The 27,282-nt window shown below is 41.0% G+C and overlaps 1 protein-coding gene across 5 annotated transcripts; it reads right to left on the reverse strand.

The window, feature by feature from the left end:
• Window positions 1-3,557: 3,557 nt before the first annotated feature.
• Window positions 3,558-22,424, reverse strand: LOC112432365 (phospholipase D1-like). 5 transcript variants are annotated; one of them, XM_076888915.1, is made up of 6 exons: window positions 22,332-22,424; window positions 14,648-14,753; window positions 6,844-6,960; window positions 6,306-6,554; window positions 5,789-5,882; window positions 3,558-5,450 (listed from the first exon to the last, which is right to left on the reverse strand). In XM_076888915.1, the coding sequence occupies exons 2-5, from the start codon at window positions 14,663-14,665 to the stop codon at window positions 5,829-5,831; spliced, it is 438 nt and encodes a 145-aa protein (XP_076745030.1). In that variant the 5' UTR covers window positions 14,666-14,753; window positions 22,332-22,424; the 3' UTR covers window positions 3,558-5,450; window positions 5,789-5,828. The 5 variants fall into 5 exon arrangements, 3 of the variants coding, with proteins under 3 accessions (XP_076745030.1, XP_076745029.1, XP_076745028.1); XR_013100473.1 differs by lacking the exons at window positions 14,648-14,753; window positions 22,332-22,424 and having other exon boundaries at window positions 5,972-6,554; window positions 6,844-7,357; XM_076888914.1 differs by lacking the exons at window positions 14,648-14,753; window positions 22,332-22,424 and having other exon boundaries at window positions 3,558-5,446; window positions 6,844-7,374.
• Between the last annotated feature and the right edge of the window lie 4,858 nt (window positions 22,425-27,282).

Consider the following 27,282-nt stretch of genomic DNA (forward strand, 5'->3'; position numbering starts at 1 on the left):
AGGTGGCATCGTATGGGAAAATCAAGTGCATTCGTTCTGATAATGGAACTGAATTTACAAGTAGACAGTTCAGAGATTTGTTAAGTAGACACGGCATTAGGCAGGAAACTTCGGCGCCATATTCGCCTCATCAAAATGGAACAGCAGAGAGGAACTGGCATACACTTTTTGACATGGCGAGATGCATGTTAGTTGAGAGCGAATTGCCAAAGTCTTTATGGCCATATGCAGTACAAACCGCGGGAGTGATTCGGAACCGGTGTTTTAATAAATGCACAGGTCAGACAGCGTATAAGATGTTAACTGGAAAAAGACCTGATCTTTCTAGAATGAAAAAATTCGGATCATTGTGCTATGCTTATAAACAAAATAGGGGAAAACTGGATCCAAGATGCGACAAAGGTGTTTTCTTGGGATATGACAAAAATAGTCCAGCATATTTGATCTATTTCCCAAAAACCGGGAAAGTTGAAAAGCACAGATTGATAAAAATACTAAATCCCGTGACAATGGATCAACAAACACAGAGTGATCAGATGTGTGAAGATGAGGTTTATGAATCCAGAAAAGATGGTGGGTCCAAACAGACGAAGGATGAGGATATTCAGGATGGTAGTGAAAGCAGTCAAACTGAGTCTGAGGTTAAAACTGATGATAAAGTAGATGCTGGAGCTACACGTTATCCATCCAGAATCAGAAAGAGACCTGATTATTTGAGTGACTATATCACGGATGTGATAGAGTGTGAAAATGAACAGATGCAAACCAGTGTTGATTATTGCTACAGATTGTTGTGTGAAATACCCACATCATTTAGCGAAGCTATTGTGTCAAGCAAGTCAAAAGAATGGGAAAGAGCGATGAGTGAAGAAATCCAATCCCTTAAGGAGAATGACACATTTACTTTAACCACCTTACCAGAGGGAAAGAAAGCAGTGGTGGGTAAATGGGTTTATGCCGTTAAAAAGAACTCAGACGGATCAGACAGATATAAAGCTCGATTTGTGGCTTAAGGTTTTAGTCAAACAAAAGGAGTTGATTATGAGGAGACTTTTTCACCGACTGCTAATTTATCGAGTGTGAGAGTTTTGATGCAGAAAGTGGTTCAGGATGATATGTTGGTTCACCAGATGGATGTAAAAACCGCCTATTTACATGCACCAAATAAATGAAGAAATATATATACAACAACCAGAAGGTTTTGAGATAGAATCAAGTGAGACTAATAAACTGGTGTATAGACTAAAGAAATCACTTTATGGGCTGAAGCAATCGGGTCGTAACTGGAATCAAACCTTACATGACTATTTAAGCAATTGTGGATTTAGACAAAATATTGGTGATCATTGTGTGTATTCAAAAGAGACTGAAAGTGAAAAGGTAATCATCATAGTGTGGGTGGATGATTTACTCATTGCAGCTAACAATGAAAATGTGCTTTCAGGCATGAAAGAAATGCTCTCTTCTAAATTCCAAATGAAAGATCTGGGGAAGCTTAACCATTTTCTAGGAATAGATTTTCTTCAAGAAAAAGAATGTGTCACAATGTCACAGAAAGTATATATTGAGAACATTTTAAAGAGATTTAACATGCAAAACTGTAAGCCACGGTTAACACCCTGTGAACAGAAATGGACTCATTCTGATAAATTCGAGACATTACCAGATGTGAGGAGATATCGTGAAGCGGTAGGATGTCTTATCTATCTGAGCCATTGTACGCGACCTGATTTAAGCTATGTTGTCAGCAAACTGTCACAACATTTCAATGCGCCAACTGTTGATGATTGGACAGCAGTGAAACATGTTTTGAGGTATTTAAAAGGTAGTCGAGGGAGAGAACTGTGTTTTAGGAAATGTTCAAGTGGAAAACTGGGTCTATAAGCATACAGTGATGCAGATTGGGCATCCGATGTTTCTGATAGACGCAGTATGACAGGTTATTGTGTAAGCCTAAATGAAAATGGTCCTTTGATATCAGGGGTGGCTGTAGCTCAGGTGGCAGAGCAGGTCAGCCACTAATCAGAAGGTCGGTGGTTCGATCCCAGGCTGCACCCTGGCTGCATGCCAAATATCCTTGGGCAAGATACTAACCCCGTGTTTGCCTACTGGTGGTGGTCAGAGGGCCCGGTGGCGCCTGTGTCCGGCAGCCTCGCCTCTGTCAGTGCGCCCCAGGGCAGCTGTGGCTACAATGTAGCTTGCTATCGCCAGTGTGTGAATGTGTGTGTGAATGGGTGAATGACTGAATGTAGTGTAAAGCGCTTTGGGGTCCTATGGACTAGAAAAGCGCTATACAAATGCAGGCCATTTACCATCATGGAAAACCAAAAAGCAGACAACTACAGCATTATCAACTTGTGAAGCCGAATACATGGCATTAGCAGCAACAATTCAGGAATGTATGTATTTGACTTATTTGATTCAAGATCTTGATGAGTTTGAGTATGAAATACCTATGATTTTGGAGGACAATCAGGGAACAATCGCTTTGTCAAAGAATCCAGTGAACAGACAAAGACGTAAACACATTGATGTGAAATATCATTTTATAAGGTCAGCTGTACATGAAAGAAAAGTGCTCATTGATTACTGTCCAACTGAGTCAATGGTAGCAGATATGATGACGAAACCAGTCTCAAAGTCTAAGTTAGACAAATTCTCTGGATTCGTGTTTGGAATATAAGATGTTTTTTTTGGAGGATTGTTTTTCCCCCCAACCTGTGTACAAGTGGGGGTGTTGGATTATGTGTCCACAGGTGTTTGTACTTTGTGCCTTAATAAAATGACGGTAAAAGGCCCCGCCCATATCCTATCCATGTCTTATCATGCAATGACTCTGTGAATGGACTGGAGAGGGGTTGTGGTAGAGTCCTCCGTCAGGAATGAGATGTATGTGTCGACTTTTTATTCTCCCTTAAAAGTATTATGCCATAAATGCTGCACAGGGCAGCTCTGCTAACAATTTCTAAACACAAAACCTCTTCACACTTCTAACATGCACATTTACACAACTAAATGGCAGTATTGATGAAAAGAAACACATTCAACAAATCCATTTAAACCTTAAAACAAACAAAAGGAAGCATCTCTATGGACAAACAAACCCCTCCACTTGGTTTGACCTGCTGATGTCATGTGTGACATCAGCAGGACTTTAAAATGAGGAAATGCCGGGCGGGCGTTTCCCCACACCTGACCCTCATGAAGACTGAAAAGACAAACAAAGTAAGAACAAATGACTTAATCTGTAACATAATAAAATGTAAAGAAACATGTAACTGAGTATTCAGCTTCATTTGCAGAATGTTTGATTTGCCAGCAACTGAATGCTTCCACACACAAACCCGGCATAGTGAGTGAAGCAATGTTACTTAACAAATAGCAAATCATAGCAAATACATAGAAACAGAATAATGTGTTTAATATGCAAAAGAAGACGAAGAAGTAAAGACATATGGGACAAATGGAGACCATTGCAGCTCATCCACCAGTGGGGTAAAAAGAGCAACCAAGAAAGTGGCAGCCTGCACGGCCACAGATGTGCTGCAGGAGCTAGAAGCTCTACCCATGGAGAAACTCCTGGAGAACCTTGCTAAGCCTAACAGGGGACAGGTACTTCTGCCCAACCTGGCAGCCACAAAGTGAACTCATTTAGGTAAAGATAACCACATGCACCTAACCAGCCTGCACCAGCCTGACATTTCTTCCTCCTAAGTAAAAACCAATGGATGGATTGAACTTAGAGTCTCAGCTCAGTTTTCTATTTTGACCACCTACACCCCAAGATACTCTTTTAAAAAGTGTTGTTTTCAGATCCCTTTGAAGTTCATAAAGGGCCTGTTCATTTTCATTCAGATGTTTTATTACATAAATGTTACTGTTTTCTTTTGATTTATGCTCCCACTACACTGCACCTCTACAAACAACAATGCCACGGACTGTCAGCTGCTTTTACATGCTGTGAACATGAGTAGGTTTGATCAGAGTTTCAATTATCAAAGAAAAGACAAACTGAGCAAAAAGAAGGAAAAAAAGACCAACTTCTTCCCAACTGACAAGAAAAATACTCGTCATGTTTTCATAATAAAGGATCAGGCTCCCCATTTATGACAGCTTGGACCAATAATGTATGTTACACTGATGCTACTGTAGAGACAGGGTCAACATCTCTATTTAAATATAATTAATATACAAAACACAATAAAAGTTATACATGAATTATTCATTATTTTTACTATTGATAAAATTCATGTATACTAATCAAAGTTATACATGAGTAACGACATTATTAATAATGATTAATAATAATAATTCTAATGCCAACATGATGACTGTTCATAGCTCCTGCTTTGAAATACTGAACTTAAACATTGACCTGATGAAAGATCACAATTCACAGTGGCCCACTGTCAGAATCATTCTGAATATAAACTCATCGAGTTAATCTGAACCTTTCTCAAATGTGCTGTGAATAAATGCTGCTGCAAGCCACTGTGGGAAAGCTGTGTTATTATCATGGAAACATCTGTGACACATTCACAGAGGACGAGGACACAAAGGGACGACACGCAGAGGCTGTGTTAAAGTCAAAAATCCAAATCTTTAGTCTTAAACAGGCAGTGGTTACAAACAGGAAGACGAGCAGTCCATTAAACAGTCTACAGGGTCAAACATACAGAGAATTCAAACAGCTATTAAAAACAAATAACTGGACACTGAAAAACTTCAGTGATGTGTGAGGCACCAAAGGGAAGCAGCTGAGTATATTCAATGAATTCTCTTCAAATACAAAGACAGAAACTCCTACAGGCAGCATGCAAACTGAGCAGGATACACAAAGATCAGAGATTACAAAAGAAATCAGAAAAGGATTTCAAACTTACTGAGAGCAAGGCCTCTGTTACAAATCTGTCTAATAGAAAAACATGCTGTACAGATACAATACGCTCAGTGTTCATGGTCATTTAAAAACTGGCTCTACCTGAACCACTTCAATATTTTATGAAGTCACTGAGTCGACCATTTCTACAGTTTGTTTCCTTCATTGCAGTTAGAGTGCGGCTGGTAAGGATGAAAACACACACAGAGCGTAAATTGTCTTTGTTAGTAACAAACGTCAGCAAAGAAAAGACAAAACACACAAACACTCTCATGATATTCATGAATCATTAGAAAGCATCCAAACATTCTGCTCGTGGACTTTTACAGTCTTATTTGCACTCGCTCATCTTCATAATCATCCTGATCAATACATGACAGGGGAGGCTTTGAGGTAGGCGGGGCTCTCTGCTGATGTCAGCATGAAAGGCAGGACCAGCGTCTGCCACATGTTGGTGAAACATCACAGTACACTGGCGTGGTTTCCTTTCCAGATGTTGGACGTTTGACACTTCAACGTTGAGGCCAACAAGAAGACACAGTTTTGGGTCGGGTTGCTGCAGGGTTTCTAACTGAGCAAAAGCAGAAGCACACAGACCAACAGGGATCAGATGCTGAGTGTTAGAGGAACATCTGTGCTGATCACTGAATGCTGCTGTGGTCTCTTGTTGAAGTTGGCTGGTGGGACAGTCTAATAGTGATATCCTGCCCATCGGAGGAACACTTTTAAAAACACATGCAATACTTTGTTTGTATTACAGTCACAGTTTACGTTATTTTTGTCCTTTAAAAGTGTTGCTGTACTATAAAGTCCTATAATTTGAGGCTAAAATGGCTCAGAGAGTCTCTCTCTCAGAGGATCTCCTTTGAAAGTGGAGACGGCTTTATCCGCTGATCCACGTCACTTTACCTGGATGTTTTCTTTGAAGCTGGATGAAGACTCCTCTCCCTCACTCCTGCTGCAGCTGTGTGGTCCAGTTGGCCTCTGAGGTCACAGTCAACATCTGTAGCAGAAGAGGGGAAATAAAAGTCCAGGTTACCAAAACTGGGAGCTTTTCCAAAATAGAGCGTAACTGGACTTTTTCAGCCTTACAGGCAGATAGTCGTCTGAAGCTGCAGCTTTTTCTTTTTAGCTTTTTCCAATCTCTGCTCTCGGCTTTCTTTGAGAACATGTCTGCTTTCTTGGCATGGGTCTGTCTGCTGTTGGTGAAGAGACTAAATCCACATACTCGCTACTAAGATCTCCTCAAGTAGTCTCAACCAGATTACAGTTTAAGAGTAAATGTCTCCTGAGAGTTTCACCTTGGGGAGATGCTGTCTTGCTAACATGCAATCATGAGCATTAATCTATGAGGTGAAAAAGTCATTTTAAAAGCTCCAGCCACAAGTTTTATTTCATCTGTGTTTTGGTCAGAGTCCCATCAGACCTCCAGAATGGTGTCAGAGTGTTTTCTATCCACGTGATGAGCACAGGCCTCAGGTCCAGACCTCCACGGGCACCATAGCCTCTTTGGAGCTAATAGGTGCAAGAAGGTTTTGTTGGGATAGGAACTGAAGAGGAAACTGACGAGGAAGGCAAGGATCTTCTTCAGCTCCTCCGAGCCGGGACCTCTTTGTGTAGGCCAGCATTGGCCAGGTAGCCCTCCAGCATCGCTGGATGGCCGACAGTGGAAAACCTAGAGGAGTAGGAGAGAAACAGCAGCTTGGAGCATGTCTTTATACTGTTTAGTTTTTAGAGCCACAGACTTTCTTTTAATGTCATTGTTCAGGATCTATGACTGATTATGTATTTATTGTATTCCTCCATGACTGTGTGACAGCAAGTGGAAAAAACCAGCTTCACCTTTGTTGATATGCTTGTAATTTTAATATTGATTAAATGGCCATGAAATAATAGAAAGCTCATATATGAAAATGTATTTTAAGAAGTAAAATGTTAATCTGAGTACAAAGGAGTACACTCACCTTCTGGTAGATGGAGGTGTAGCGAGCGCTGGTGAACATCCAGGCCTCCTCGTAGAACTGATCACTGATTGGATCCAAAACATCGATGGAGGATCTGTGTAAGCGCTGAGGATCGTCCTGATGGACAGAACAGAAGGAGAGTGAGACAAGTGAAGATATACTAAACAACACTGTGACATGAACTGAGCCACACACAGTTTGATTCACAGGTGATTGACACATTATTTGACCACGAGCAATCTTTTCTGGTTTGACGCCATCTTTGTAGCCAGAAACCAGCTCTCTCCTCGGCTTCCTCCACTACACGCTTCCCCCACGCCAGTCTCCTCCGTCACTATAAAGGGGAGAGTCATGAGCGCCATCACCCTCACCTGTGCCGTCCAACGTCCCGCCACCAGCCTCCACTGCAGCAGGCCAGAGACCACACCCCTGCCACAATAAGTAAAAGTATATCCTTGCTGTACCCTTAATGCTAAATGTGCTAAATTAACCGCTGCCTTTGCCCCTTTGGGATTATTCTTATGTCACTGGGATGTTGACCTTTGACCTTCACATTAGAGAGATGGGCAGACATAATTAGTGTATGAATTTTAAAGTAACAGGTAATAAAGAGAGTGTAGCAAATGTAGTCAGGTTTATTACTCTGTATCACACATGAGTGCCCGAGGGAGGCGGGGCTGACTGGGGAGACACAGGAAACAGAGAGACAGGGCTGACTCGACATGAAACGATGAAACGTGGGACACGGGAACAGAAACTAAACACAGGCTGAAATGAACACTGAGGGAGGGAGAACTAAGATTACTGAGAGCCTGATAAATAAGAAGAACAAAAACCAAGAAAAACAAGAGTCAAAGAAAACCAAAAACACAAAGCATTGGGCCAGGACCCCCTGCTGTGACATTTATATGTGATAAAAACATTAAAAACTGCTCAGATGTTGAAATCTTTCTACGTATACTTTAGGTTCAGCTCTCCAGCCTGGCATTTGGTTAAGCATGATTCAAACATTTGATTTTGTTTAACTGGTTTTAATTATAGTTACTTTTTGTGAACATTTGTTGCAGCATTTAAAAATACATCATTTATTTTCAAACTTTTATTTGATTTAGAGCATCATATTTGACCAACGTAAATGTTTTAATTTCATATAAAATAACTGAAACAGTGAACTAAATATCTGAAATCTTTCCTTCCTTAAAAGTTATAATCCTACTTAAGTTATAGTGCAAACGCTTAAGCAACAAATATACTTGATGCTAATTAATTAATATTTCCCTTTGATGTTGCAACTATGCGGTCACTTCTGTCTTTAAACAAAATAATATTTTCCAGTTACAGAAATCATAAAGTCCAAACTAAAGTGCTACTGTTGCTATATGCATTTTATATAAATCATGGATGATGGTCCTGACATGAAGGAAGAGAAAGTTACAGGTTGCATCCTTTGACTTTGTCTCCGTGCCTTTGGGCGATTTTCAGAAGGACAGATGTTTCTGTTCAATTCTTAAATCAATGTTTTCAAACACAAACACTATTTTAAAGCTTCTAGAGAGTAAAATATTAATGATAATTATAATAACAATAATAAAAACAAAAGCTCTCAGATCCATCAAACCAAGCAGCAGAAAGAACAATAACTGAAGAGAAAACTTTAACCTTGTAGACTTCATTATGTTCCAGCTGCTCTACAGACGCTGTGACCTCGAACTTAAGCAGGTCGTAACGTATGTGCAGCTCAATAACTTCATAATCAGACCCTGTGGTATTTAGGCAGCAGAACAACTAAGAATAACAACTACAAATAATGTTTTTAGGTTTCTGTTGTACTGCAAGGTTCTGTACAGGAGAACCAAACCAAGAGCAAATATTACGTCTCATTTACACCTGAGCACGAAGAGCCATCAACATTTAGCAAATTGAATCATCTTTGTTTAGATGCAAGAAGAATCATATAGAAATGAAAAAGTAGAAATAGAAATCCAGAGCAAAGATATCCTCTAATTCAGCGTAGCACATGTGCAGCTGCTGCGATTCACGTAAGCATTCGGCTCGTCGCTGTTGCAGATTTTTCTCTCGCTGTTCTGGCTCACAGCGCTGCAAACACAAAAATAAATATCCCCAAAGGTGTGAAAGGGAGCTAATTAGTAAGAGTATTGTTACTCTCCGCAGGAGTAGTCCAGCAGTAGAAATCAGTCCAATAACAAGGTGTGTAACATCTAGCAGGGTGACAGAAAAACCCAGGGTAACTTCTAAGGACCTCAACGTCTCTCACATTGTGTTTTTTAAACATGCTTCCATTTGTCACTTCAGTCTTTACTCTGAAATACAGGAAGAGAAATCATGGCTGAAACAATTTCTCATGAAACCAGGGGTGTGGTCCAACAGTCAGTTTGGTGAGGAAGGTTCCTAACTGAGAGAAGTGACCCAGAAGTATCTGTGTAGCAGCCACAATGAATCCAGATCATGAGCTTTATTAACTGATCAAAGTCTCTTCTTTCATCTTCTGTATCATTCAGTTTGCATTGGTAATGCCCATTATTGTAATGCTTTTTTAAGACCAGCAAAACTTTATTTCACTTTGGGTTAGCTGGGATAAGTGATGGATGGAGGGAATTTTACTTCAGCCACAGAAATCCTAAACATGAAGCAGGAGCAGAGTTACAGTGGATCACTATCCAGCAGGGAAACAAGGTTTATTTCAATTTCTTGGCCATGAGTGAGATTTACTGAGTGGGCAAATTAGGGAGACGACACCATCAGATCCCGAGCCCTCCATGTGTTAATCAAGAGACGGCTGCTGTGCTACATCCATAAATAATGAATAAATTAGGAGCTAAAGCTGAAAGGACAGTTTATTTGTACCATCTTCACGTGAACACATTCAAGAACATCACAGATGAAGAAACATTAAAAACTTCCACACTACATAAAGCAAGAAAAATAGTTTTTCTTTCAGGTGGTTTCAGAAAAACAGAAACATCAAACATCTCCAAGACTCTCTTTGAAAGAACTAAAAACCTTTGTTCTCATGGTCCAATCATGAGTGAACTCCCCGATGAAGCCTTGTGTGCTAAAACATGTCAGAGTTTTAAAGGTTAAACATGAGTTTCCAAAACGTTTTGCTGGAGAACAATGAACTATTTGACTGAGTTTCAATCATTTACAGACGAGCAAAACCAGGACAGAGAAAAAAGGACAAAACTGACTCAGTAAAACAACAGAAAAGAAGATCCCATGTAGATCTGTATTATGTAGAAGTTCAGCCCAGCAACCAGTTCAGTTCAACACAAGTTTAAATGATTCTATCTGAACTCTGTGGAGCCTGATCTCAAGCTTTTTGAGTCTGACACAGAAACCAGAGGATCTTTCTGTGTCTTCAGATTCACTGTGATCCAGTGATGGGAGTGATTTCAGCCCTGAGTGATCACGCTGATGTTTGCACAGAGCAGACAATGAGGTGAATGTTTGGGCACATTGGTAACAGTGAAACAGTTTATTAGTAACGTGGGATCGTTTGTGTGCAGAGTATGAACTGAGATTCCTGAAGCTCTTGTCACACTGGTCACAGCTGTAGTTTCCTTCCATGTGTCCACGTTCATGAATGTTACGATTACCTGAATGTGAGAAGCTTCTCTCACAGTGTCTGCACTTGTGTGGTTTCTCTCCTGTGTGGACTCGTTTGTGTGTTTTAAGCTGACCTGCAGTGGTGAAGGATGACCCACACTGATCACAGAGGTGCTTTTTAACCCCACTGTGAATCAGTTCATGTCGTTTTAAGCGATGTGATGTGGTGAAGCTTCTCCCACATTCTTTGCAGTATTTCAGTTTGTCTCCAGTGTGTCTACGTTGATGTACTTTTAGGGCCTTTTGCTGACTGAAAGTTTTTCCACAGAGGTCACAATGAAAGTCTTTCCCACCACCACAGTGATGACAGGGTTGAGAACTGGATCCATCTGTGCCGCTCTGCTTCTAAACAAAGACACAAAGACAGTGTAAGTCAGTCCTTCAACATTTGTATCCTGAACGTCGCCTGAAATAAAGAGCATCTCTGCAGACGTCCAACTACATTTGACTGTTTCAGTTAACACACTCAGTTTACTGGGCTGCAATAACTACAATACTACCACCATAATACTACAGTAATACTAAAATCATAACTGAAAGGAAAATCTGAATAATCACTCAGAGCTGCTTTTCCATGCAGTAGAATTGCTAACATGCTAACACAGTTTAATGAGCAGAGTTGTTCCAAACAGTCAGGCTAAAATGACAAGATAACAATATAAATACATACCTCACAGTAGCTGCACTTGTAGAGTCTCTTTCTGGTGTGGATCTGTTGGTGTTGTCTCAGGTAACGTGGAGATTTAAAAGTCTTCTCACACAGGTCACATCGATAAGGTCTCTCCTCAGTGTGGGTAAACATGTGTTGTTGTAACTGTGCGTCTGTTGTAAACTCTTTGCCACACTGTTCACAGCAGTACACATCATGTCTGGTGTGAATGCGTAGGTGTGTATTTCGGTTCCCTCTCTGGCTGAAAGTTTTTCCACAGATGTCACAGCTGTATGCCTTAATTCCAGAGTGGGTAACTAGATGCTTCTGTAAGCTGCTACTTTGAGTAAAAGCTCTGCCACACTGATCACAGCTGTATGCCTTAATTCCAGAGTGGGTAACTAGATGACTCTGTAAGTGGCTACTGCGAGTAAAAGCTCTGCCACACTGATCACAGCTGTACGCTTTAACTCCACTGTGGATGAGTTGGTGTGTTTTTAGGGAACGCTTCAAGGAGAAAGACTTTCCACACAAGTCACAGCTGAACGGTCTCTCTCCAGTGTGGATGACCTGATGCTGTTTTAGTTTAGCCCTCACAGTAAAACCTTTCCCACACTCGTCACAGGTGTGTTTTTTCTCTCCCTTTCTTCTGTGAGGTTTGTCGGCCTCCTGAGAGCGCTGACTTCTGGCTCCATGTTGGTCCTGCAGTGACAGAGATACAAACAGAGGCAGTGAGTGAAATGCAGTCGTGGAACAAACTCAACCTTCAAACTCCATTAACACTAGTTTTAAACCTGAAGGTGGAGCGTGGCACCAAACACCTTAAAGGTCTCTTATCCCCACCTGCTGGTAGTTCTAACACATTACATCCAACCTGCTGTTAAAGATAATTCATGACTGTTCAAACACTAAAATCATGCACACGCACACACACACACACACACACACACACACACACACACACACACACACACACACACACACACACACACACTATTTTATAATTTAGATTATTTTGTTGTTTCCTATTACATATTTCTATAATTTGTATAGATTTATACAGAATTATTCAGTGATAATAAATCCTATGTTTGTTTATTCTAAAGGAACCCCGTTAGCTTCCACAACAGATGTTGCTCGTCTTCCGTCAAATACTCACATAAAATATTACACAATAAAGTGGATTCAAGATATCCACATAATTTCACTCTTACATCCACAGTGAGGTTTCACAATTGTTCAAATATAAGCAATCAATAATAATAATAATAATATCAATAACATTGAGGCACATTACACAAATTTCAAAAACAAATCATGTCTTACAATATTTACAACAACTAAAAGCTCTGTAAATCGGCTTTTAAGTGTTCATTGAAGTTTTGAATAATTCTCTAATTTTTTAAGGCAACTTATTCCACTTAAAAGTTGCTCTAAATGTAACAGTTTTACAAAACGTTACTTTTAACTCGAGCATTTACTAAATTGCAGTTTGTTGAAAACTGTGTAATATGATGATGTATTTCATCTGGATACTGCAGCTGAGCAGAATAAATGTGGTGTGTTTAACAGAATTGCTTTCTTTAGAACTACAAGTAAGCCATAGAATATTTTAGCCTGTACAGGAAGCCAAGAAAGGTTATTATGCATTTTATCAATATTAGTATAGTATGAACATCTTCACACTAATCTGGACGCCTTATTCTGGACTAACTGAAGTCTGTTAAGATCTGTCTTATTAGCTGCTGACCAAATGATTGAACAATACTCCAGATGAGACATTACTAGTGCATTAATGACATCTTTCATAATGAAGAAGTGATACACAAAGAGCATTTCATAGCCATAGCTATGCCTTGTCGGCAGAGTTATGTGACATTAGTGATGTTTGTACTTTCAGCGTTAACTTGGTTTTAAAGCCTTTAAAATATACGCCGTTCAATAGTCGACCTTCATCTGACAGAGAATGTGATGATTTTATGGATAATTAAAGTCAGTCATATATCCACAAACACAACAAGCTGAAAGTCAGTGATGCTGCTCGGTTTGCAGTCCTGAACATCACGGCACAAGCAGGATTCACTGCACTGTTAATGTTAGCTGTGTTATATTGCTGCCTCTGTTCGGTGGTGTCGAGCCAAACGCACTTTAACGTGTGTTTGAACGAGCTGACGGTTCACTCGTTAAGCTGAAAGAAAGATGCTTTAATCACAGCAGTCACACATGTGTCCACTGCACCATCTGGAACTCTTCTTGTTTACACTCGTAATAACACAAACACTAAATCCTGCTTCTCTGCTGCTGTTGTGTAGCAGTGTGTACACCTGAGACTGTCACCTGTCTGTCTGTCCTGCACTCTCTCTCTGTTTCTTTCTCTCTGATTGTGGAATAAAAGTATGAACATGTGTTTATAAGTTACACTTGTGTTTGAATCCTGCAGCTTATCACACATTTGATTTCCATGTGTGACGACTGCAAGTGTCCAGAGTGAGGACAGACTGAGGGACCCACTGCTGAACATCATCTGTGAGGCTTTGCAGCCCTGATGATCCACCAGGACAAACTCAGCAGTGTGTGAGGAAGAGGAGGAGGAAGAGCCAGCAGCAGCTGACAGATGGAGAGAATAGACAGACTGTTCCCTGTTTGTGAAGGACTGCTAGGAAAGTTTAACATAACTGTCTGTGCTGAATCAGTCTTATTAGGTAATGTTCAAATAATGTGATCATCCCAGTGTTTCCAGTGTGGGAGAAAGTACTCAGGGCCTTCAAGTTACACACTATGAAAGGCAGCAACAAGTTTAATGTTCAGAAACCTAAAGTCTGTATCAGCAGCAGGATGGAGCTAAAAATAAATGTTGGTTTCAGTTCTATGAAGCTTTGAGTATTTTGGATCAGTAGCTGCTGTGTTTGTTGCATCATATTGCTGTAACTGTTTATATGCTTTATATATTCTGAGCTAAGTTGATCTATAGTGTTACGTGATACACTCTCAGAAATAGAGGTACGAGAGAAGAACATTTTTGTACCTATAGGAACATTTTTTTAAATGTTCCCTTAAAAGTACATTACTGGTCTTTAAAAGTCCAGAAATGCCCCTTTAAAGGTTCAATCTGAAATAAAGTACAAATCTGTATTATAAAATCTTAAGCAGCAACTTCTCCAGGTTCCAATATTTATGCAATTCTCAAACCTTTTGGCCACGACTGTATAACCTCTTCTGAAGTTTAGTGGATATTATACATGGTTATGCTCAGGATGTGTCGGCCAGTTTCCACTGGAAACGCCTTTTGGTTAAACTGTCAGCGAGGAATTTGCATTTGCACTGTTACATTTTTATATAACTTTAATGCACATAAACAACAGCTGCTTGTTTCAGTGAAAATACATTGATGGCTTTTTAATAAAGTTGTGCAGCTGTAAAGTATTTTGTCTGGTGTCAATTCTATCGTCAGCTACATCGTTATGGCAAATGTTCAAATGTATATGGTGATAAATATCTTTGGTCATATGGTCCTGCTCTGTCTGTCACCTTCTGTGTTGAGCTCATTGTTTCCTCTGTAGTGGCTGAGCTGAGTCCAAGTAGCTGAAAATGTTCCTCTGCTGCTCCGTCAGACTCTCCTCCTCCTGCTGATCAGCTGGGACACAAAACAGATCTTTGTTAGGCTCCACACTGCACTGAAGAGTCAAAGTGTCTCATATGTTCATCTGACAAGTAAAAGAACACATTTTTGTTTCCCGAGGTGGGCAACTTGTTGGAAACAAACACAAAAGGTTTGAGCACTGATACCTGCCATTGCTGCCATTGAAAGATGCAACGCCAGCAATGTGGATTGGTTTGAGTCTTGACAATCCACATTGCTGGCATCTTTCAATATGTTGAATGCACCAGTGTAAGTGCAGCCACTCAGACTCAATGTGTTCATAGAAACAGGTGCAGATGTGTCACGAGTTCATCCAGCAGTAGCTATGGCACTTGGCCACAGGGGGCAGCAGTGGACTGACCTGCATTTGAGACTGCTCCAGCTGCTCTGTGACAGTCAGTAGATCTGCTACAAATTGCAGATCATATGCAAGTTTTGGAAATGACATTATAAATATTCCTAACTTAGCCACGGCAGCCATGTTGATGTATTACCTATATTGGCTGAAAATGTTCATTTGCAGAGAAAAGACACAGGCAGACTGTGCTTACAGGACAACAACAACAACAATCTTTATTTATAGAGCACATTTAAAAACCAACGGCATGCCAAAGTGCTTAACATAAAACAAATTAACACAAGTATAATCAGAGTCATAAAAATAAAAGTGTAGAATTATGTTCACAGGAAAAAGCCACCAATAGAAAAAATATAACTATAGCACATAGCTATAGCACAATATAACTGTGCCATCAACACACAATGGGGATAAGACATACACAGCGCAAATAAAAAGCAAGATAGGAAAATTAGTAAAATAAATCACTGCAGACAAGGCCAGCATTTAACCAGTAGAAAACGCAAGATTAAACAAATACGTTTTAAGCCGTGATTTAAAAGATTGAATAGAGTCAGACGCCCGAATGCCAATGGGAAGGTTGTTCCACAACTCTGGTGCGGCCAGGGCAAACGCTCGATCACCTCTAGACTTCAGCCGAGATCTAGGCTGCACCAACAGTAACTGTGAGGATGATCTTAAAGCCCTAGCAGGACATATAAGCTTAAGAGTACCTTAAGATAGCTCGGTGCTGTGTTATTAGTGATTTTAAAAGTAAACAGCAGAATTTTAAATTGGATACGGTATTTCACAGGCAACCAGTGCAAATCAGCTAGGACGGGAGTAATGTGGGCAAACTTCTTAGTTTTGGTTAGAATGCGTGCAGCAGCATTTTGGACTGTCTGTAAACTATGGAGGAGGGAGAGTGGAGTCCAAAATAGAGTGAATTGCAGTAATCCAGCCTCGAAGTTACAAAGGCATGGATGAGTTTTTCCAGGTCTTTATGCGGGATATACTGCCTGGCCTTAGAAATAAGGCGGAGTTGGTATAAACTCGATCTAACAACAGCAGACACTTGTCTATCAAGTTTAAATGAGCTGTCAAGTAACACGCCCAAATTCCTAACAGTGTCGGAAAAGGAGCTAGTGAGAAAACCAAAAGCATCACGAAGTTTGGCACGAAGGACGTCACTGCCAAAGACCACAATTTCAGTTTTCTTATCATTAAGGATAAGAGTATTTGCCAGGAGCCATTGCCTGACCTCACACATGCACTCTCGAAAACTATTCAAGGACAAAGCTAGGTCATCATTTAACTCAAAGTAGATCTGAATGTCATCAGCATAATAATGAAAAGCGATGTGATATTTCTCAAAGATAGCGCTTAGTGGAAGCATGTACAATGAGAGCAGAGTAGGGCCTAACACAGATCCCTGAGGGACACCACAACAGACAGGTACAGCGGAGGAAGAGGAAGTGACCAAGTGAACCGAGGAGAGCCGATTGGACAAGTATGATTTAAACCAATCCAGGGCAACACCCTTGATGCCTACAGCGTGCTCAAGTCTCGCCAATAGGATTTTATGATCAACCATATCGAAAGCCGACGATAAATCCAATAGCACTAGGACCGAGGAGCGCCCATTATCAGCCATTAGTAGAAGGTCATTGAGAACTCGGAGCAGCGCTGACTCAGTGCTATGATGTGGTTTGAAGGCCGATTGGAATTTATCATTAATGCTATTCTCATCCAGGTAGGCCTGGAGTTGAAGCAACACTATCTTCTCAAGAATTTTGGCCAAGAACGGAAGCTTGGAAATCGGCCTATAGTTCGCATAATCATTATAATCGAGGTTCCTTTTTTTAAGAACAGGCTGAATTATAGCATGTTTAAAGGCTGATGGTATGCAACCAGAGAGCAAAGAAGAGTTCAAAAGGGACAATATACTAGGTCCAATTGCACTAAAACAGTCCTTAACTATACGAGATGGAAGAACATCATATACGAGATTAGTATTGTTCAGTTGTTCAACCAGACGCTTAAGAGTAGGGAGTGAAACGGGTTCAAACTGATAGAAGGAAGAGGAACAGTCAGGGGTAAACGCAGGGCCTGTCATTAAAGGAAGAGCAGATTTAAGAGATGAGACTTTATCTAAAAAATAATTTAAAAATTGTTCGCAAAGAACCGTGGAGCACGGCAGCGGCATAGTGGGGCAGGGGTTGACCACAGAGTTAAAAATTTTAAATAAAATTCGAGGATTGTTACCATTGGTAGAGATAATTTTTGAAAGAAAAGCTGCTTTAGCCATTTTGGCAGCAGTTTGAAACTTCAAGCGACTAGTACGTAGGATGTCGTAAGATGCCTGGAGTTTATCTTTCCTCCACCTTCTCTCATCCCGCCGACACGCACGTCGTAGAGCGCGAACAGAGTCACTTAACCAACATTGTGAGTAAGTTCTGGGGCGCTTCATTTTAATAGGTGCCACAGTGTCGAGGATGGAGGAACATGTAGTTAACAGGGTATTGGCAAAATTCTCAACCATATGAGGGGTAAGACAATCTGACGTAATAGATGCAGAATACACAAAAGAAGCAGAGAATTTCACCACAGTATCAGCATTAACAGTACGCACATCACATAATAACGTTACATGTTATTATGTGATGTTACTGAAATCATCATGAATAACAGGAGTGGTGATTCCTGTAACTTTGTGTATATAATTTGGCATTTCTTACTGATGTAGGCCAAAAATAAATACATAAACTGAGCACCTGATGGCTTTGAACTTTTGTTGTCCATCTTCCATTGGTTTGAATTTTGCGCTCCAGTACAAACACAAATCCCCCAACCCGAGGATCAGCACAATTAACCTAACAGACCTACACCTTAGTTCACAGATTCACTTTGTCTAAGGTTGATTTCTGGGATTTCACACAACCCAGGATTCAGATCGTGAATCCATGATGGGCTTGGATTTACATCATTATAAATGAAATGTGCTCTACTTGGAAGCAGCCGGCCCCGCCCCTTTTGACGGGTTGTGTGAGACTTTAAATCATCAAACTGTAAATTATAAATTAAATTGTTATTGATCCTTTACCCCGAGTCCTAAAGTGTAGATTTATTTTCTTACTCTTCTTATATTTATTGTTTGTTTACTTGCACCGCTGTAACTGCAGCCTCGTCGTCTCGTCTCTCTATATGCTGGACTGTCTGTAGCGGAGATGACAATAAAGTTTACTTTGACTTCAGCAGCGCGCAGGCGCACCGAGGGCTCTCGCGCTCACTTTATAGAATTTAGAAAAAACATTGGTGCAGATTATAAGTCTGTATCATAATATCTGTTTGTTGTGTTGTTTTTATTTTGTGAGTTTGTTATTAGATGCCGCTCCAGCCAGCCAGAGACTCCCCGCCGTAATAAACTACGTATTCTCTTATTGCTGTTACCAAGTTCCTGTGAAAAGCAGATTTTTCCCACTGCTTACATTTATGGATATAAAATAGCTAAAAGTATTAACATGCCTCAGAGAAATCACTAATAACACTAAGGGCTGGACGGATTTGATTTGCATTCTTCAAGAAGAGTGTGGTGTCATCAGCTAGCTGGCTGATGATGAGCTCCTTATCAGCTGTGCTGATTCCTTGTATAACAGGTCAAATCTCGGGGTGGAGTCTCAATCATTTTAATTGAGCTATTGCCATTCGTGTACAAGGTTTTGATAGCTTTACAGAAAAATGCCAAATTTTTCCAAAGAGTGGAAAATAAATTGATGTTCAATTGTATCAAAAGCCTTTTAAAAATCCAGGAAGAGAATGAAGCTATAGTCAGATACCAAATCAGAGTAATCAAGTAGATCTAAAACCAGTCTCATGTTCTTAGAAAGGTGTCTGTTTCTCATAAAGCCTGATTGTGTCTCATCGATAATTGTGTCCAAGAACTCTTTCATTCTGTTAGCAAGTACTAAAGCCATAATCTCATAGTCATCATTGAGCAGACAGATGGGTCTCCAATTATCAATAAGAAGTAAGTCTTTGTTTGGCTTTGGAATAAGTGTTATGAGACCCTGAGCAAGAGTAGGAGGGAGGATGTTATTCTCTACACTTCCTATGAAAAGCTGCAGTAAGAACGGAGCCAGGAGATTAGAAAATGATTCATAAAACTCTGCAGTTAAACCATCTGTGCCGGGAGATTTGTTGGCCTTAAGTGCAGAAATAGGATTACAAACGTCCTCCACAGTCAGAGGGCTGTCACAGTGACTTCTATCTTCCACAACAATAGTTTTTAGGTTTTTAATATTATTGAGAAACAGCGTTGAGACATATATATATATATTCTACTTTTCTAAATGATTGACTATTTCAATGGAGAACCTAAATGACACGGACCCGTGTTTGTTATTACATATCTCTATTTTGAATGTGACAAGTCTATCATTGCCTGTTATTCATAGGTATTAACAGAGTTTTTGGCCTTTTTTCCTCTATAAAAGCTAATTGACTCTTTACAGTGGCCTGCTATGGTTAATAATAACATGTTCAGTCATGAGTGAAATCAAAGCTTTTCTTCACTTTAGCATTTAACATTCCCAACAATATAATGTGATACCTTAATTAAAACACAGCTAATAAAACACAATTTTCTTAATGCAAACATCAGTGACTCAACATTAGCAACCAAAGGGTTCAGTCTGCAGCTCACACTCATGTGAAGCTACAGCCTCCCCCTTTAGTCTCTGTCATCCTTCTGCTCCTGCACAAACAAAGCAAGACAAAACCTCCACCCTTCTTCTACAGGCTGGGTGAATTGTTGTGGACATTCACTAATCCTAAAGTCGGCACCGTTTTTGTCTCAGTATCAAGTCAGTTAAACTTTTAGTCGTCAGTCCGTCACAGTCCAGTCACATGCATACATCCACACACATTCATACCAGATATTGCTGATAATGGAGTCTCACGCGCAGCCTATTCGAGCCTCCATCACCAGCAAGATGACGTCATCATTTTAAAGGAAAACAGCTCCTTGTTTTTGGACTGGATTGACTCGCTGCAATCCTTTTAGGCTCAGGACTCCTCATGTGATCAATGTCACATATAAGTGAATTTCTCCCAAGCCCATTATAATCATGGAGAAAAACACTTTGCCACTGTTTCCAGTAAGAATATTTTATAGCGCTTTAAAGTTCAACCTCTCAGGTCTGGATTAAAGAGCTGATTTGTTAAATCGGGAACTCACAAAATACCAAAATATCACCACCGGTGGATCACACCTCTCAGATGTTCTTATCTCAGTGCACTGTAACAAAAGCACAAACAAACGCAACCAATAAAATACTAATAAAGTAACAAATACTGGGGCCCATTGCAAACATGTCCAAGCATAAAACCATCTTTCTCTCTCTTAGAGAAAGAAAACAATCCAAACCTCACTGATAAAATCAACCTAGTGTCAAGCAAAACCCAAAAATCAACCAAAACTTCACCAGAAAGTTTTTCTCCCTCCCGGGACAATATTGTGCAGGAATACAGGCACCGTAACTCCTTTTGCACTGACAAAAACATGTTGGATTTACTTGATTCAATAGTGGACACTGGTTGCACACAAAGGTTTTGCTTTGGCAGAAACTTAAACAACTGAGTTAAATCAACACAACCTTTTCATATTCAGTGAAGCTGCATGTTGTGTTCATAAAACACGATTGAAACATGTTCAGATGGAGTAAGTTGAGCTCCTGGAACATTTTAATCCTTCAATTGAAATTGAATGGGTCTACAACAACTACCATCCTCCTATCTCTATCCTGGTTGCAGCAGGGCTGGGAAATAACCCTGAAGTGATAGGTTACCAGGCAGGGTACACCCTGGACAGCTCACCAGTCTATCAGATAGAAACACACAGCCGTTTACATTCATGGATAATTTAGCCCAGGACCTTCTTACTGTGGAGCAACAGCACTAACCAGCATGCCAACAATGGAGGAAATACAGGAAAGCTATGATTTCCTGTATTTGAGGCAGAATTATTTTGTTCTTGCCCTTGACAGGTTAATCCACAATAAATAGCAACAGCATGCATGTGGTGTGTGTGTCGTTGTCTGCCTCTTATAACTCCAGTGATTTTCCTGTAGTTTGAAATCTTATGCGGTGTTGACACAATAATTTGTTGTAAACCAGGAAATTCCCAACTGTGGTAGAAAGCACAGCTTAGCCTGAGCAAATGTTCAAAGAAAAGTCGTCACTTCCTGATTTCTGCTTCACTGATAAATATTGTCACACTGGGGTTTTTGCAAATGATATCAGTGAGCACTGTGTGGCAGCTGGAGTCAGACAACTGAAGCTCCCACAATCAAGACCACAAACAGCTTTCAAAGGAGATTTGAAGCTTTTCTGGCAGCAAGCTTCATGATTTATGGGACTGGAACTGGAACAGAAACTACCTGATCACCAATGGTGAGCTGGCATGGAATTATTTTTATGACATTTTATCAAAGTTATAAATAAGCATGCCCATTAACACATAGTGAGTGAGCATGTTGTCTTCCCACGCAGTGAACAGCGGATGCTAATGTTTTTGTCACTTTTTACAGAGTCAAACTCTGTTCAGCTGGTTCCTCATTCACATCAATTACATTTACTTATTTCACAACATCAGTGAAATATACTCTTTTTAACTGGTTCAGTTTCTCAAGTTCACACTTCTTTCCATAACAGCTACATCCTTTTATCATATCAATAAACACATCACATTGTCTTCTGCAGTGTCTTACTGGCTAAACAGTTCTATTCAATAACAGCATTGGTAAATACATTACATTTGTTCCCTCCAGTAATTTACTGGCAAAATCACTATTTAGTGCATCATGAAACACAGCTTGTTGAATCAACCCATGAATGCCTCTGTTAGCTACACAGAGTTGCTCAGAGTGCTTGTGTTACACTAGCTAATCTACTCAGTCACTTTAACAGAACTATTAACATTCACATCTCACAGAACTGATTTGATTGGAGCATTACAACACGTTTGCACAGAGCATAGGAGCGCACTGACTCTGCTTCACGAGCGCTCCACCTAACGAGCGGGCTCGCGGTGCGGTCGCGCGGGACACTCCTCTGGTTTTCTCCCGTGTTTACATATAAATAACTTTGGCGGACCGCCTTAACTCTCCCATTCACATTAACGTGGGTAACCATGGTGACAATAAACAACATTTTCGGTGCGAGCACCGTGTACCGACCTGTAAAAGCAGGTGAAGAGCAGAGTAAGGAAGACACGATGCGTCTCTGCTTTCCTCCAGAACGTGTCTGAGGAAGCAGCGGAAGGTGGGCTCCACTTACTGCTCCCCGAAACCCCGGAGCAAGCACCAAAGTTCCGCCCTCACTGCTTTCTAACATAAAATGAATCCCTGTTACATGGATTTTCTATCCTCTTAAAGAAACTGAAAATAAATACATATAGCAATGAAAAATGTCCCGTTACATGAGTGTTTTACACAAAATAATATTCATGTGGTCATTCCCTCACAGGGGTGCCACAACTACACTGCTGTTTTGACAGAGACACAGTGTGTTTATCTAACTTGGCTGAAGCCAAAGTTCTCCAGACAAATTCAGTCTGTTTCTGCCAAGTGTGAACTCACTGGATGAGCGCCAGATACACAGAATCAAAAAGGGATAAATGAGTTTTCTTATGTCATGTTCCCGTCACAAACTGGCTCAAGGAGAGGGGAAGCAGGAGTCCACAGATGAAATGTTCCTATAAATAAAGTGGAATTTATTCAAACTTTACCAAAACTTCAACACATCAAATACAAGCAGTTCAGCAGGGAGTGGATGTGTGTTTCATGTGCCAGGTGGATGCAGAGAGAGGCCAGGGCCACGTTCAAACCTGAACACGCTGCACAGTGTTTTGTTCCATTTGTTAGGGATGAATGAAATGCTTCCTTGAAAGGATGTGTGCAGTCACCAGTGGGCGTGGAAGCATGTGCGCCCTCATTTGGTGGGTGTGCAAGAAAAGTCATCCTGTCACACAGCAATGCCTACATAAATCACACCACTCTGCTTAAAATAATAATGTTTAGTGAAGCAGGTGAAGCAAAGGGCTGCTTTTAATAGGCTGGGAGACCCAGGTGTGCTGCTTTAGCTGCTGAGCCTCTTATGACAGAACAGCGGAGAGTGGTAAGAAGGGAGGAGGGGGTCTGGCTGTGTTTGTGAACGATAGATGGTGTAACTCTGGGCATTTCTCTATCAAAGAGACGCTATGCTGTAAGGACATTGAGCTGCTAGCGGTTAGCGTGAGACCGTACTATCTACCACGAGAGTTTACACACGTGATTATGATAGCTGTGTATGTCCCGCCCTCTGCTAACGCTGCAGCAGCCTGTGAGGTCCTGCACACTGTAACCAGCAGACTCCAAACACAGCACCCTCAGGCCCTTTTCCTGATCTCTGGGGACTTTAAAGATGATGTAACCATTTAATTATGGTTACATAATTAATTATGTAATTAATTATGCAAAATGCAAAACGCTCAGCTGTGTCTCCAATCAAAGCTCTGTAACTTCAGAGGTGATGTTCATATGTTGACTAATGGTTTTCTTTCATTTTTGATGTACTGCAGAATATTTGTATAAAATCCAGGCCAGGAAAATCTCCTTCATGTGTTTCTGTGTTTTGTCTTCAGCTACGTTGACACAAAGGCCTCTGCTGTGACGCTCACACCTTTGATAAAGTCTGGAGAGTGTCAGCTTCCTGTTTATAGATACAAAAATATGTAATGTTGTGAACTCTGGCCGCAGCGGCGCAAGAAAAAGGAGAATTACGGGAAGCACTCACAACAGGTAAAATCCAAATAACAAAGTAAAGTAGGATAAAATAAAAAACAACAAAAGAACAACACAATATACTTCCCCGTACTGTTACTGCTAACCTCTGTTAACCTAGTAACTCTTACCTTCTAACTGACAGCTGGTCAATAAACGAGCTCCATAAACGCTCCATATTCACCTTTACATGGAATATAAAGGGAAAAGAAGAAACACAGTGCTGTGTCAGCGTTAGACATATAGATATATCCTTGCTTTTAATACATTTGAAGGTGGGTGGGAGAGGTGCTTCTCCGCGTAGTCTACGGTCTCTTTGGGATCGGTAAAGCTTTTCCTCACATCACCATGGGTCACTAACAGCTTTGCAGGGTATAGCAGTCTGTACCTGACGCCGGTCATCCCACGTAGTCTTCCTCTCATATTTGCAAATGCGGCTCTGCGTTTCCAACAGAGGGAGGGAAATCTGGGAGGATGTTTATTTTAAAAACCCTTATACATCAGGTTCTTGTTCTCTGCAGCTTTCAGCAGAATTTCCTCACCAATGTGGTAGTAGTGCAATCTCAAGATGATGGGCCGAGGAAGATGACTTTGTTTGGGACGCTGGCGATTCGCTCTATGTGCTCGATCGATGAGTGGCTTCTCCTCGAGAGATAGCGCCTCCGCCAACAGGTGTGAACCAACTCAGTCATCTTGGGTCCCTCTGTGCCTTCTGGTATTCCTGCAGTTCTTAAATGATTCCTCCTGGAGTGCCTCAAGAGCTCCACATCTCTCATCTAACTTCTTTACCTCCGCAGACAAACGCTCCACAGTGGCCTGGAGAGTGGCGATGGTGTCAGAGTGGTTCGAGGCACAGTCCTGCAGTTCAGTCAAAGTGTTATCATGCCTGGCCACGTCGCTTTTTATGTCCGAAATTGAGGGCTGGATGCTCTGGTTCAAGGATGATATCTCGCCTCCTATGGTGGTAGAAATCTCTAATATGCAAGTGTCCAGTGCTAGTTAGTTAGTTCTAGTTCTAGTGGTTAGTGGGGCTTTATTTGATGATTCTAGTGTGTGTTACATTGTTGTCATATTGTTGAGTCGCAGAGCTGCACAGTGTTACAGTTTCCGTAGAGTCTGGTATAAGGAACTCAGATCCCTCTGTGAATAATGTTCACTGAAACTGATCTGTAGTTAATGAACTAGTCAGGATTTACACTAGAGAACGTTTCTGCCATTACATGGCCTGTATTTGTAGAGCGCTTTACTCGTCCCTAAGGACCCCAAAGTGCTTTTTTGCCCAAGGACACAACGACCGAGACTGTCCAAGCCGGGGCTCGAACCGGCAACCTTCCGATTACAAGACGAGCTGCCAACTCTTGAGCCACGATCGGCCCACATATTGTTGTCTTTTGTTGCAGACACCAAGTGTTGAGATCCTGTCTCAACCTCCTACATTCTTCCAGCAGGTTACACATTATTTTTTGTATTTGGAATCAAATATATGTGTCAGTTGGGCCTAGTGCAGGGGTCAGCAACCTTTAACACCCAAAGAGCCTTTTGGATCCGGTTTCCACGCAAAGGGTCAGGGTTCGGGAAAACACTGGGAGCCGCAAATACTTTGTGACATCTAAAATGAAGATAACACTGTGTATATTGTTTTTACCTTTATGCTTTGTGTGAACAACTACAGTGTGTTGCTTATGAAATCCATGAAGTGCTACAGAGAAAATTACATTTGATTTATGTAATGAACACATTTTGAGCTCTTAAAGAAATATAACAAAGGAAAGCTGAACTACAATGATCCATGTAGCAAACACAAACTGTTATATCGCCTTTGGGCTTTTGGAGCCTCGACCTGACTTTTAAAAAAAGCGCGTTCATGCAAACATCGTCGGGTCTGCCGTGATATGTTTACAACGGGACTTCTGCTCCTGAACCTCTGCGCACAGCGTCTGCAGGTCGGGGCTGTACGAAGTCACTTTATCTCTACAGACTGTAAGCTGTCGTCTGTGAGGCGTGAGCGTGTTTGTTTGAACACAGTTCACGGTGGAGAACAGCTGCTGACATAATGTGGATCCAAGATCCATAACTGGCCTACCTGGGGCTGAAAGTCTCCATAAATGCAGGCGTTTCGGCGGCTACACCGGCTTCCACGAGTGTGACGCTTATTTTGAGAAAATAATAGAATATAAATGTATTTTTATATTTCAATATCACAATAATCTTCCAATGTAGAACTACAAGTTAAAAAAGAAGTAACATAAATCAAATCCACTTCAGCTAAATACTTCTCATTTATTTCCATCTTACATGCTGTGACTGCAGCCATTCCCACATCTCTGTGAATGGGACTCATGGACATGGATCAGTGGTTGTTGATCAATGGTCCTGAGAATCTGCATAATTAAGATGAAGGAACGGAGCTCCCAGCCCATCGTTCCTGCAGCTGCTTTCAGTCTTTATGCAAATGTCCTGTTTGTAAGACTGAAACCTGCAGCTGAGACTGAAGACGTCACCTGATGATGACGACACGTTTCTCCCACAAAACGCTGCGTCCAGATGAACAGAAGCAACAGACTCACTTTCCTGGATGATTGAGATGCATCAAGACTTCATTGTGTGTTACTTCTCATTCAGCACAGACACATTATTCCTGTTAGGTCATGTCAGCTGTCACTCAGTACAAGCACAACTGTGAACAACACAAACTTCTCTTCAATGTGTCACAGAAACACTAAGTGTGAGAGCCTGTATGACACACAGGACAGACTGTAAGCTCTGCTGGCTGCACAGCACTTTGTAGCAGTTTTCCAACATGTCCTCCACCCGTGATGTCAGTGGTGGGACCCCAGTCACAGCACTCAGCACCACCTCCTTTAAATGGATTTTATAGCAGTTCCTCCCGTTACTCGGTGCAACGCTTCTTAAATGTGTTTTTGCAGGATAAAACACAGCAGGTGGTGTAGAGAGGACGTCAGCTGACGGAGCAGAGGGAGGCAGACTGTGGATAAATGACAGAGTGAGAGGAGAGCAACCATGACAGAAGCACAGGTGTGGCAGATAGAAGTGGCTTTATAGACACTTATTGTCAGTCCTCGTGCATGCTGTGGAAATAAGTGTCTGTGTCATGAGGTGACATGTGAGCTTATCTTTGGTCAATAAAGCTGAACGACCAGTTTTCACTTTGCTTGTTACGCTTGTTTAGTGACGTCTGGGTTTCTGTGGAGCCCGAATTTTGATGAGTTCTGGTGAAATCATCTGAGATCATCTGAGCATCGGTGAAGAGTCAGCAGAGAAAGTGTGGGACAGAAGTTTGCTTTGGACACATGGACTGAAATCAAAAAGTAACAAACAGGATTTCCAATGGACAGTATGGAGAAGT

Source organism: Maylandia zebra, linkage group LG2 (genome assembly GCF_041146795.1).
Source record: "Maylandia zebra isolate NMK-2024a linkage group LG2, Mzebra_GT3a, whole genome shotgun sequence".
Taxonomy (NCBI): Eukaryota; Metazoa; Chordata; class Actinopteri; order Cichliformes; family Cichlidae; genus Maylandia; species Maylandia zebra.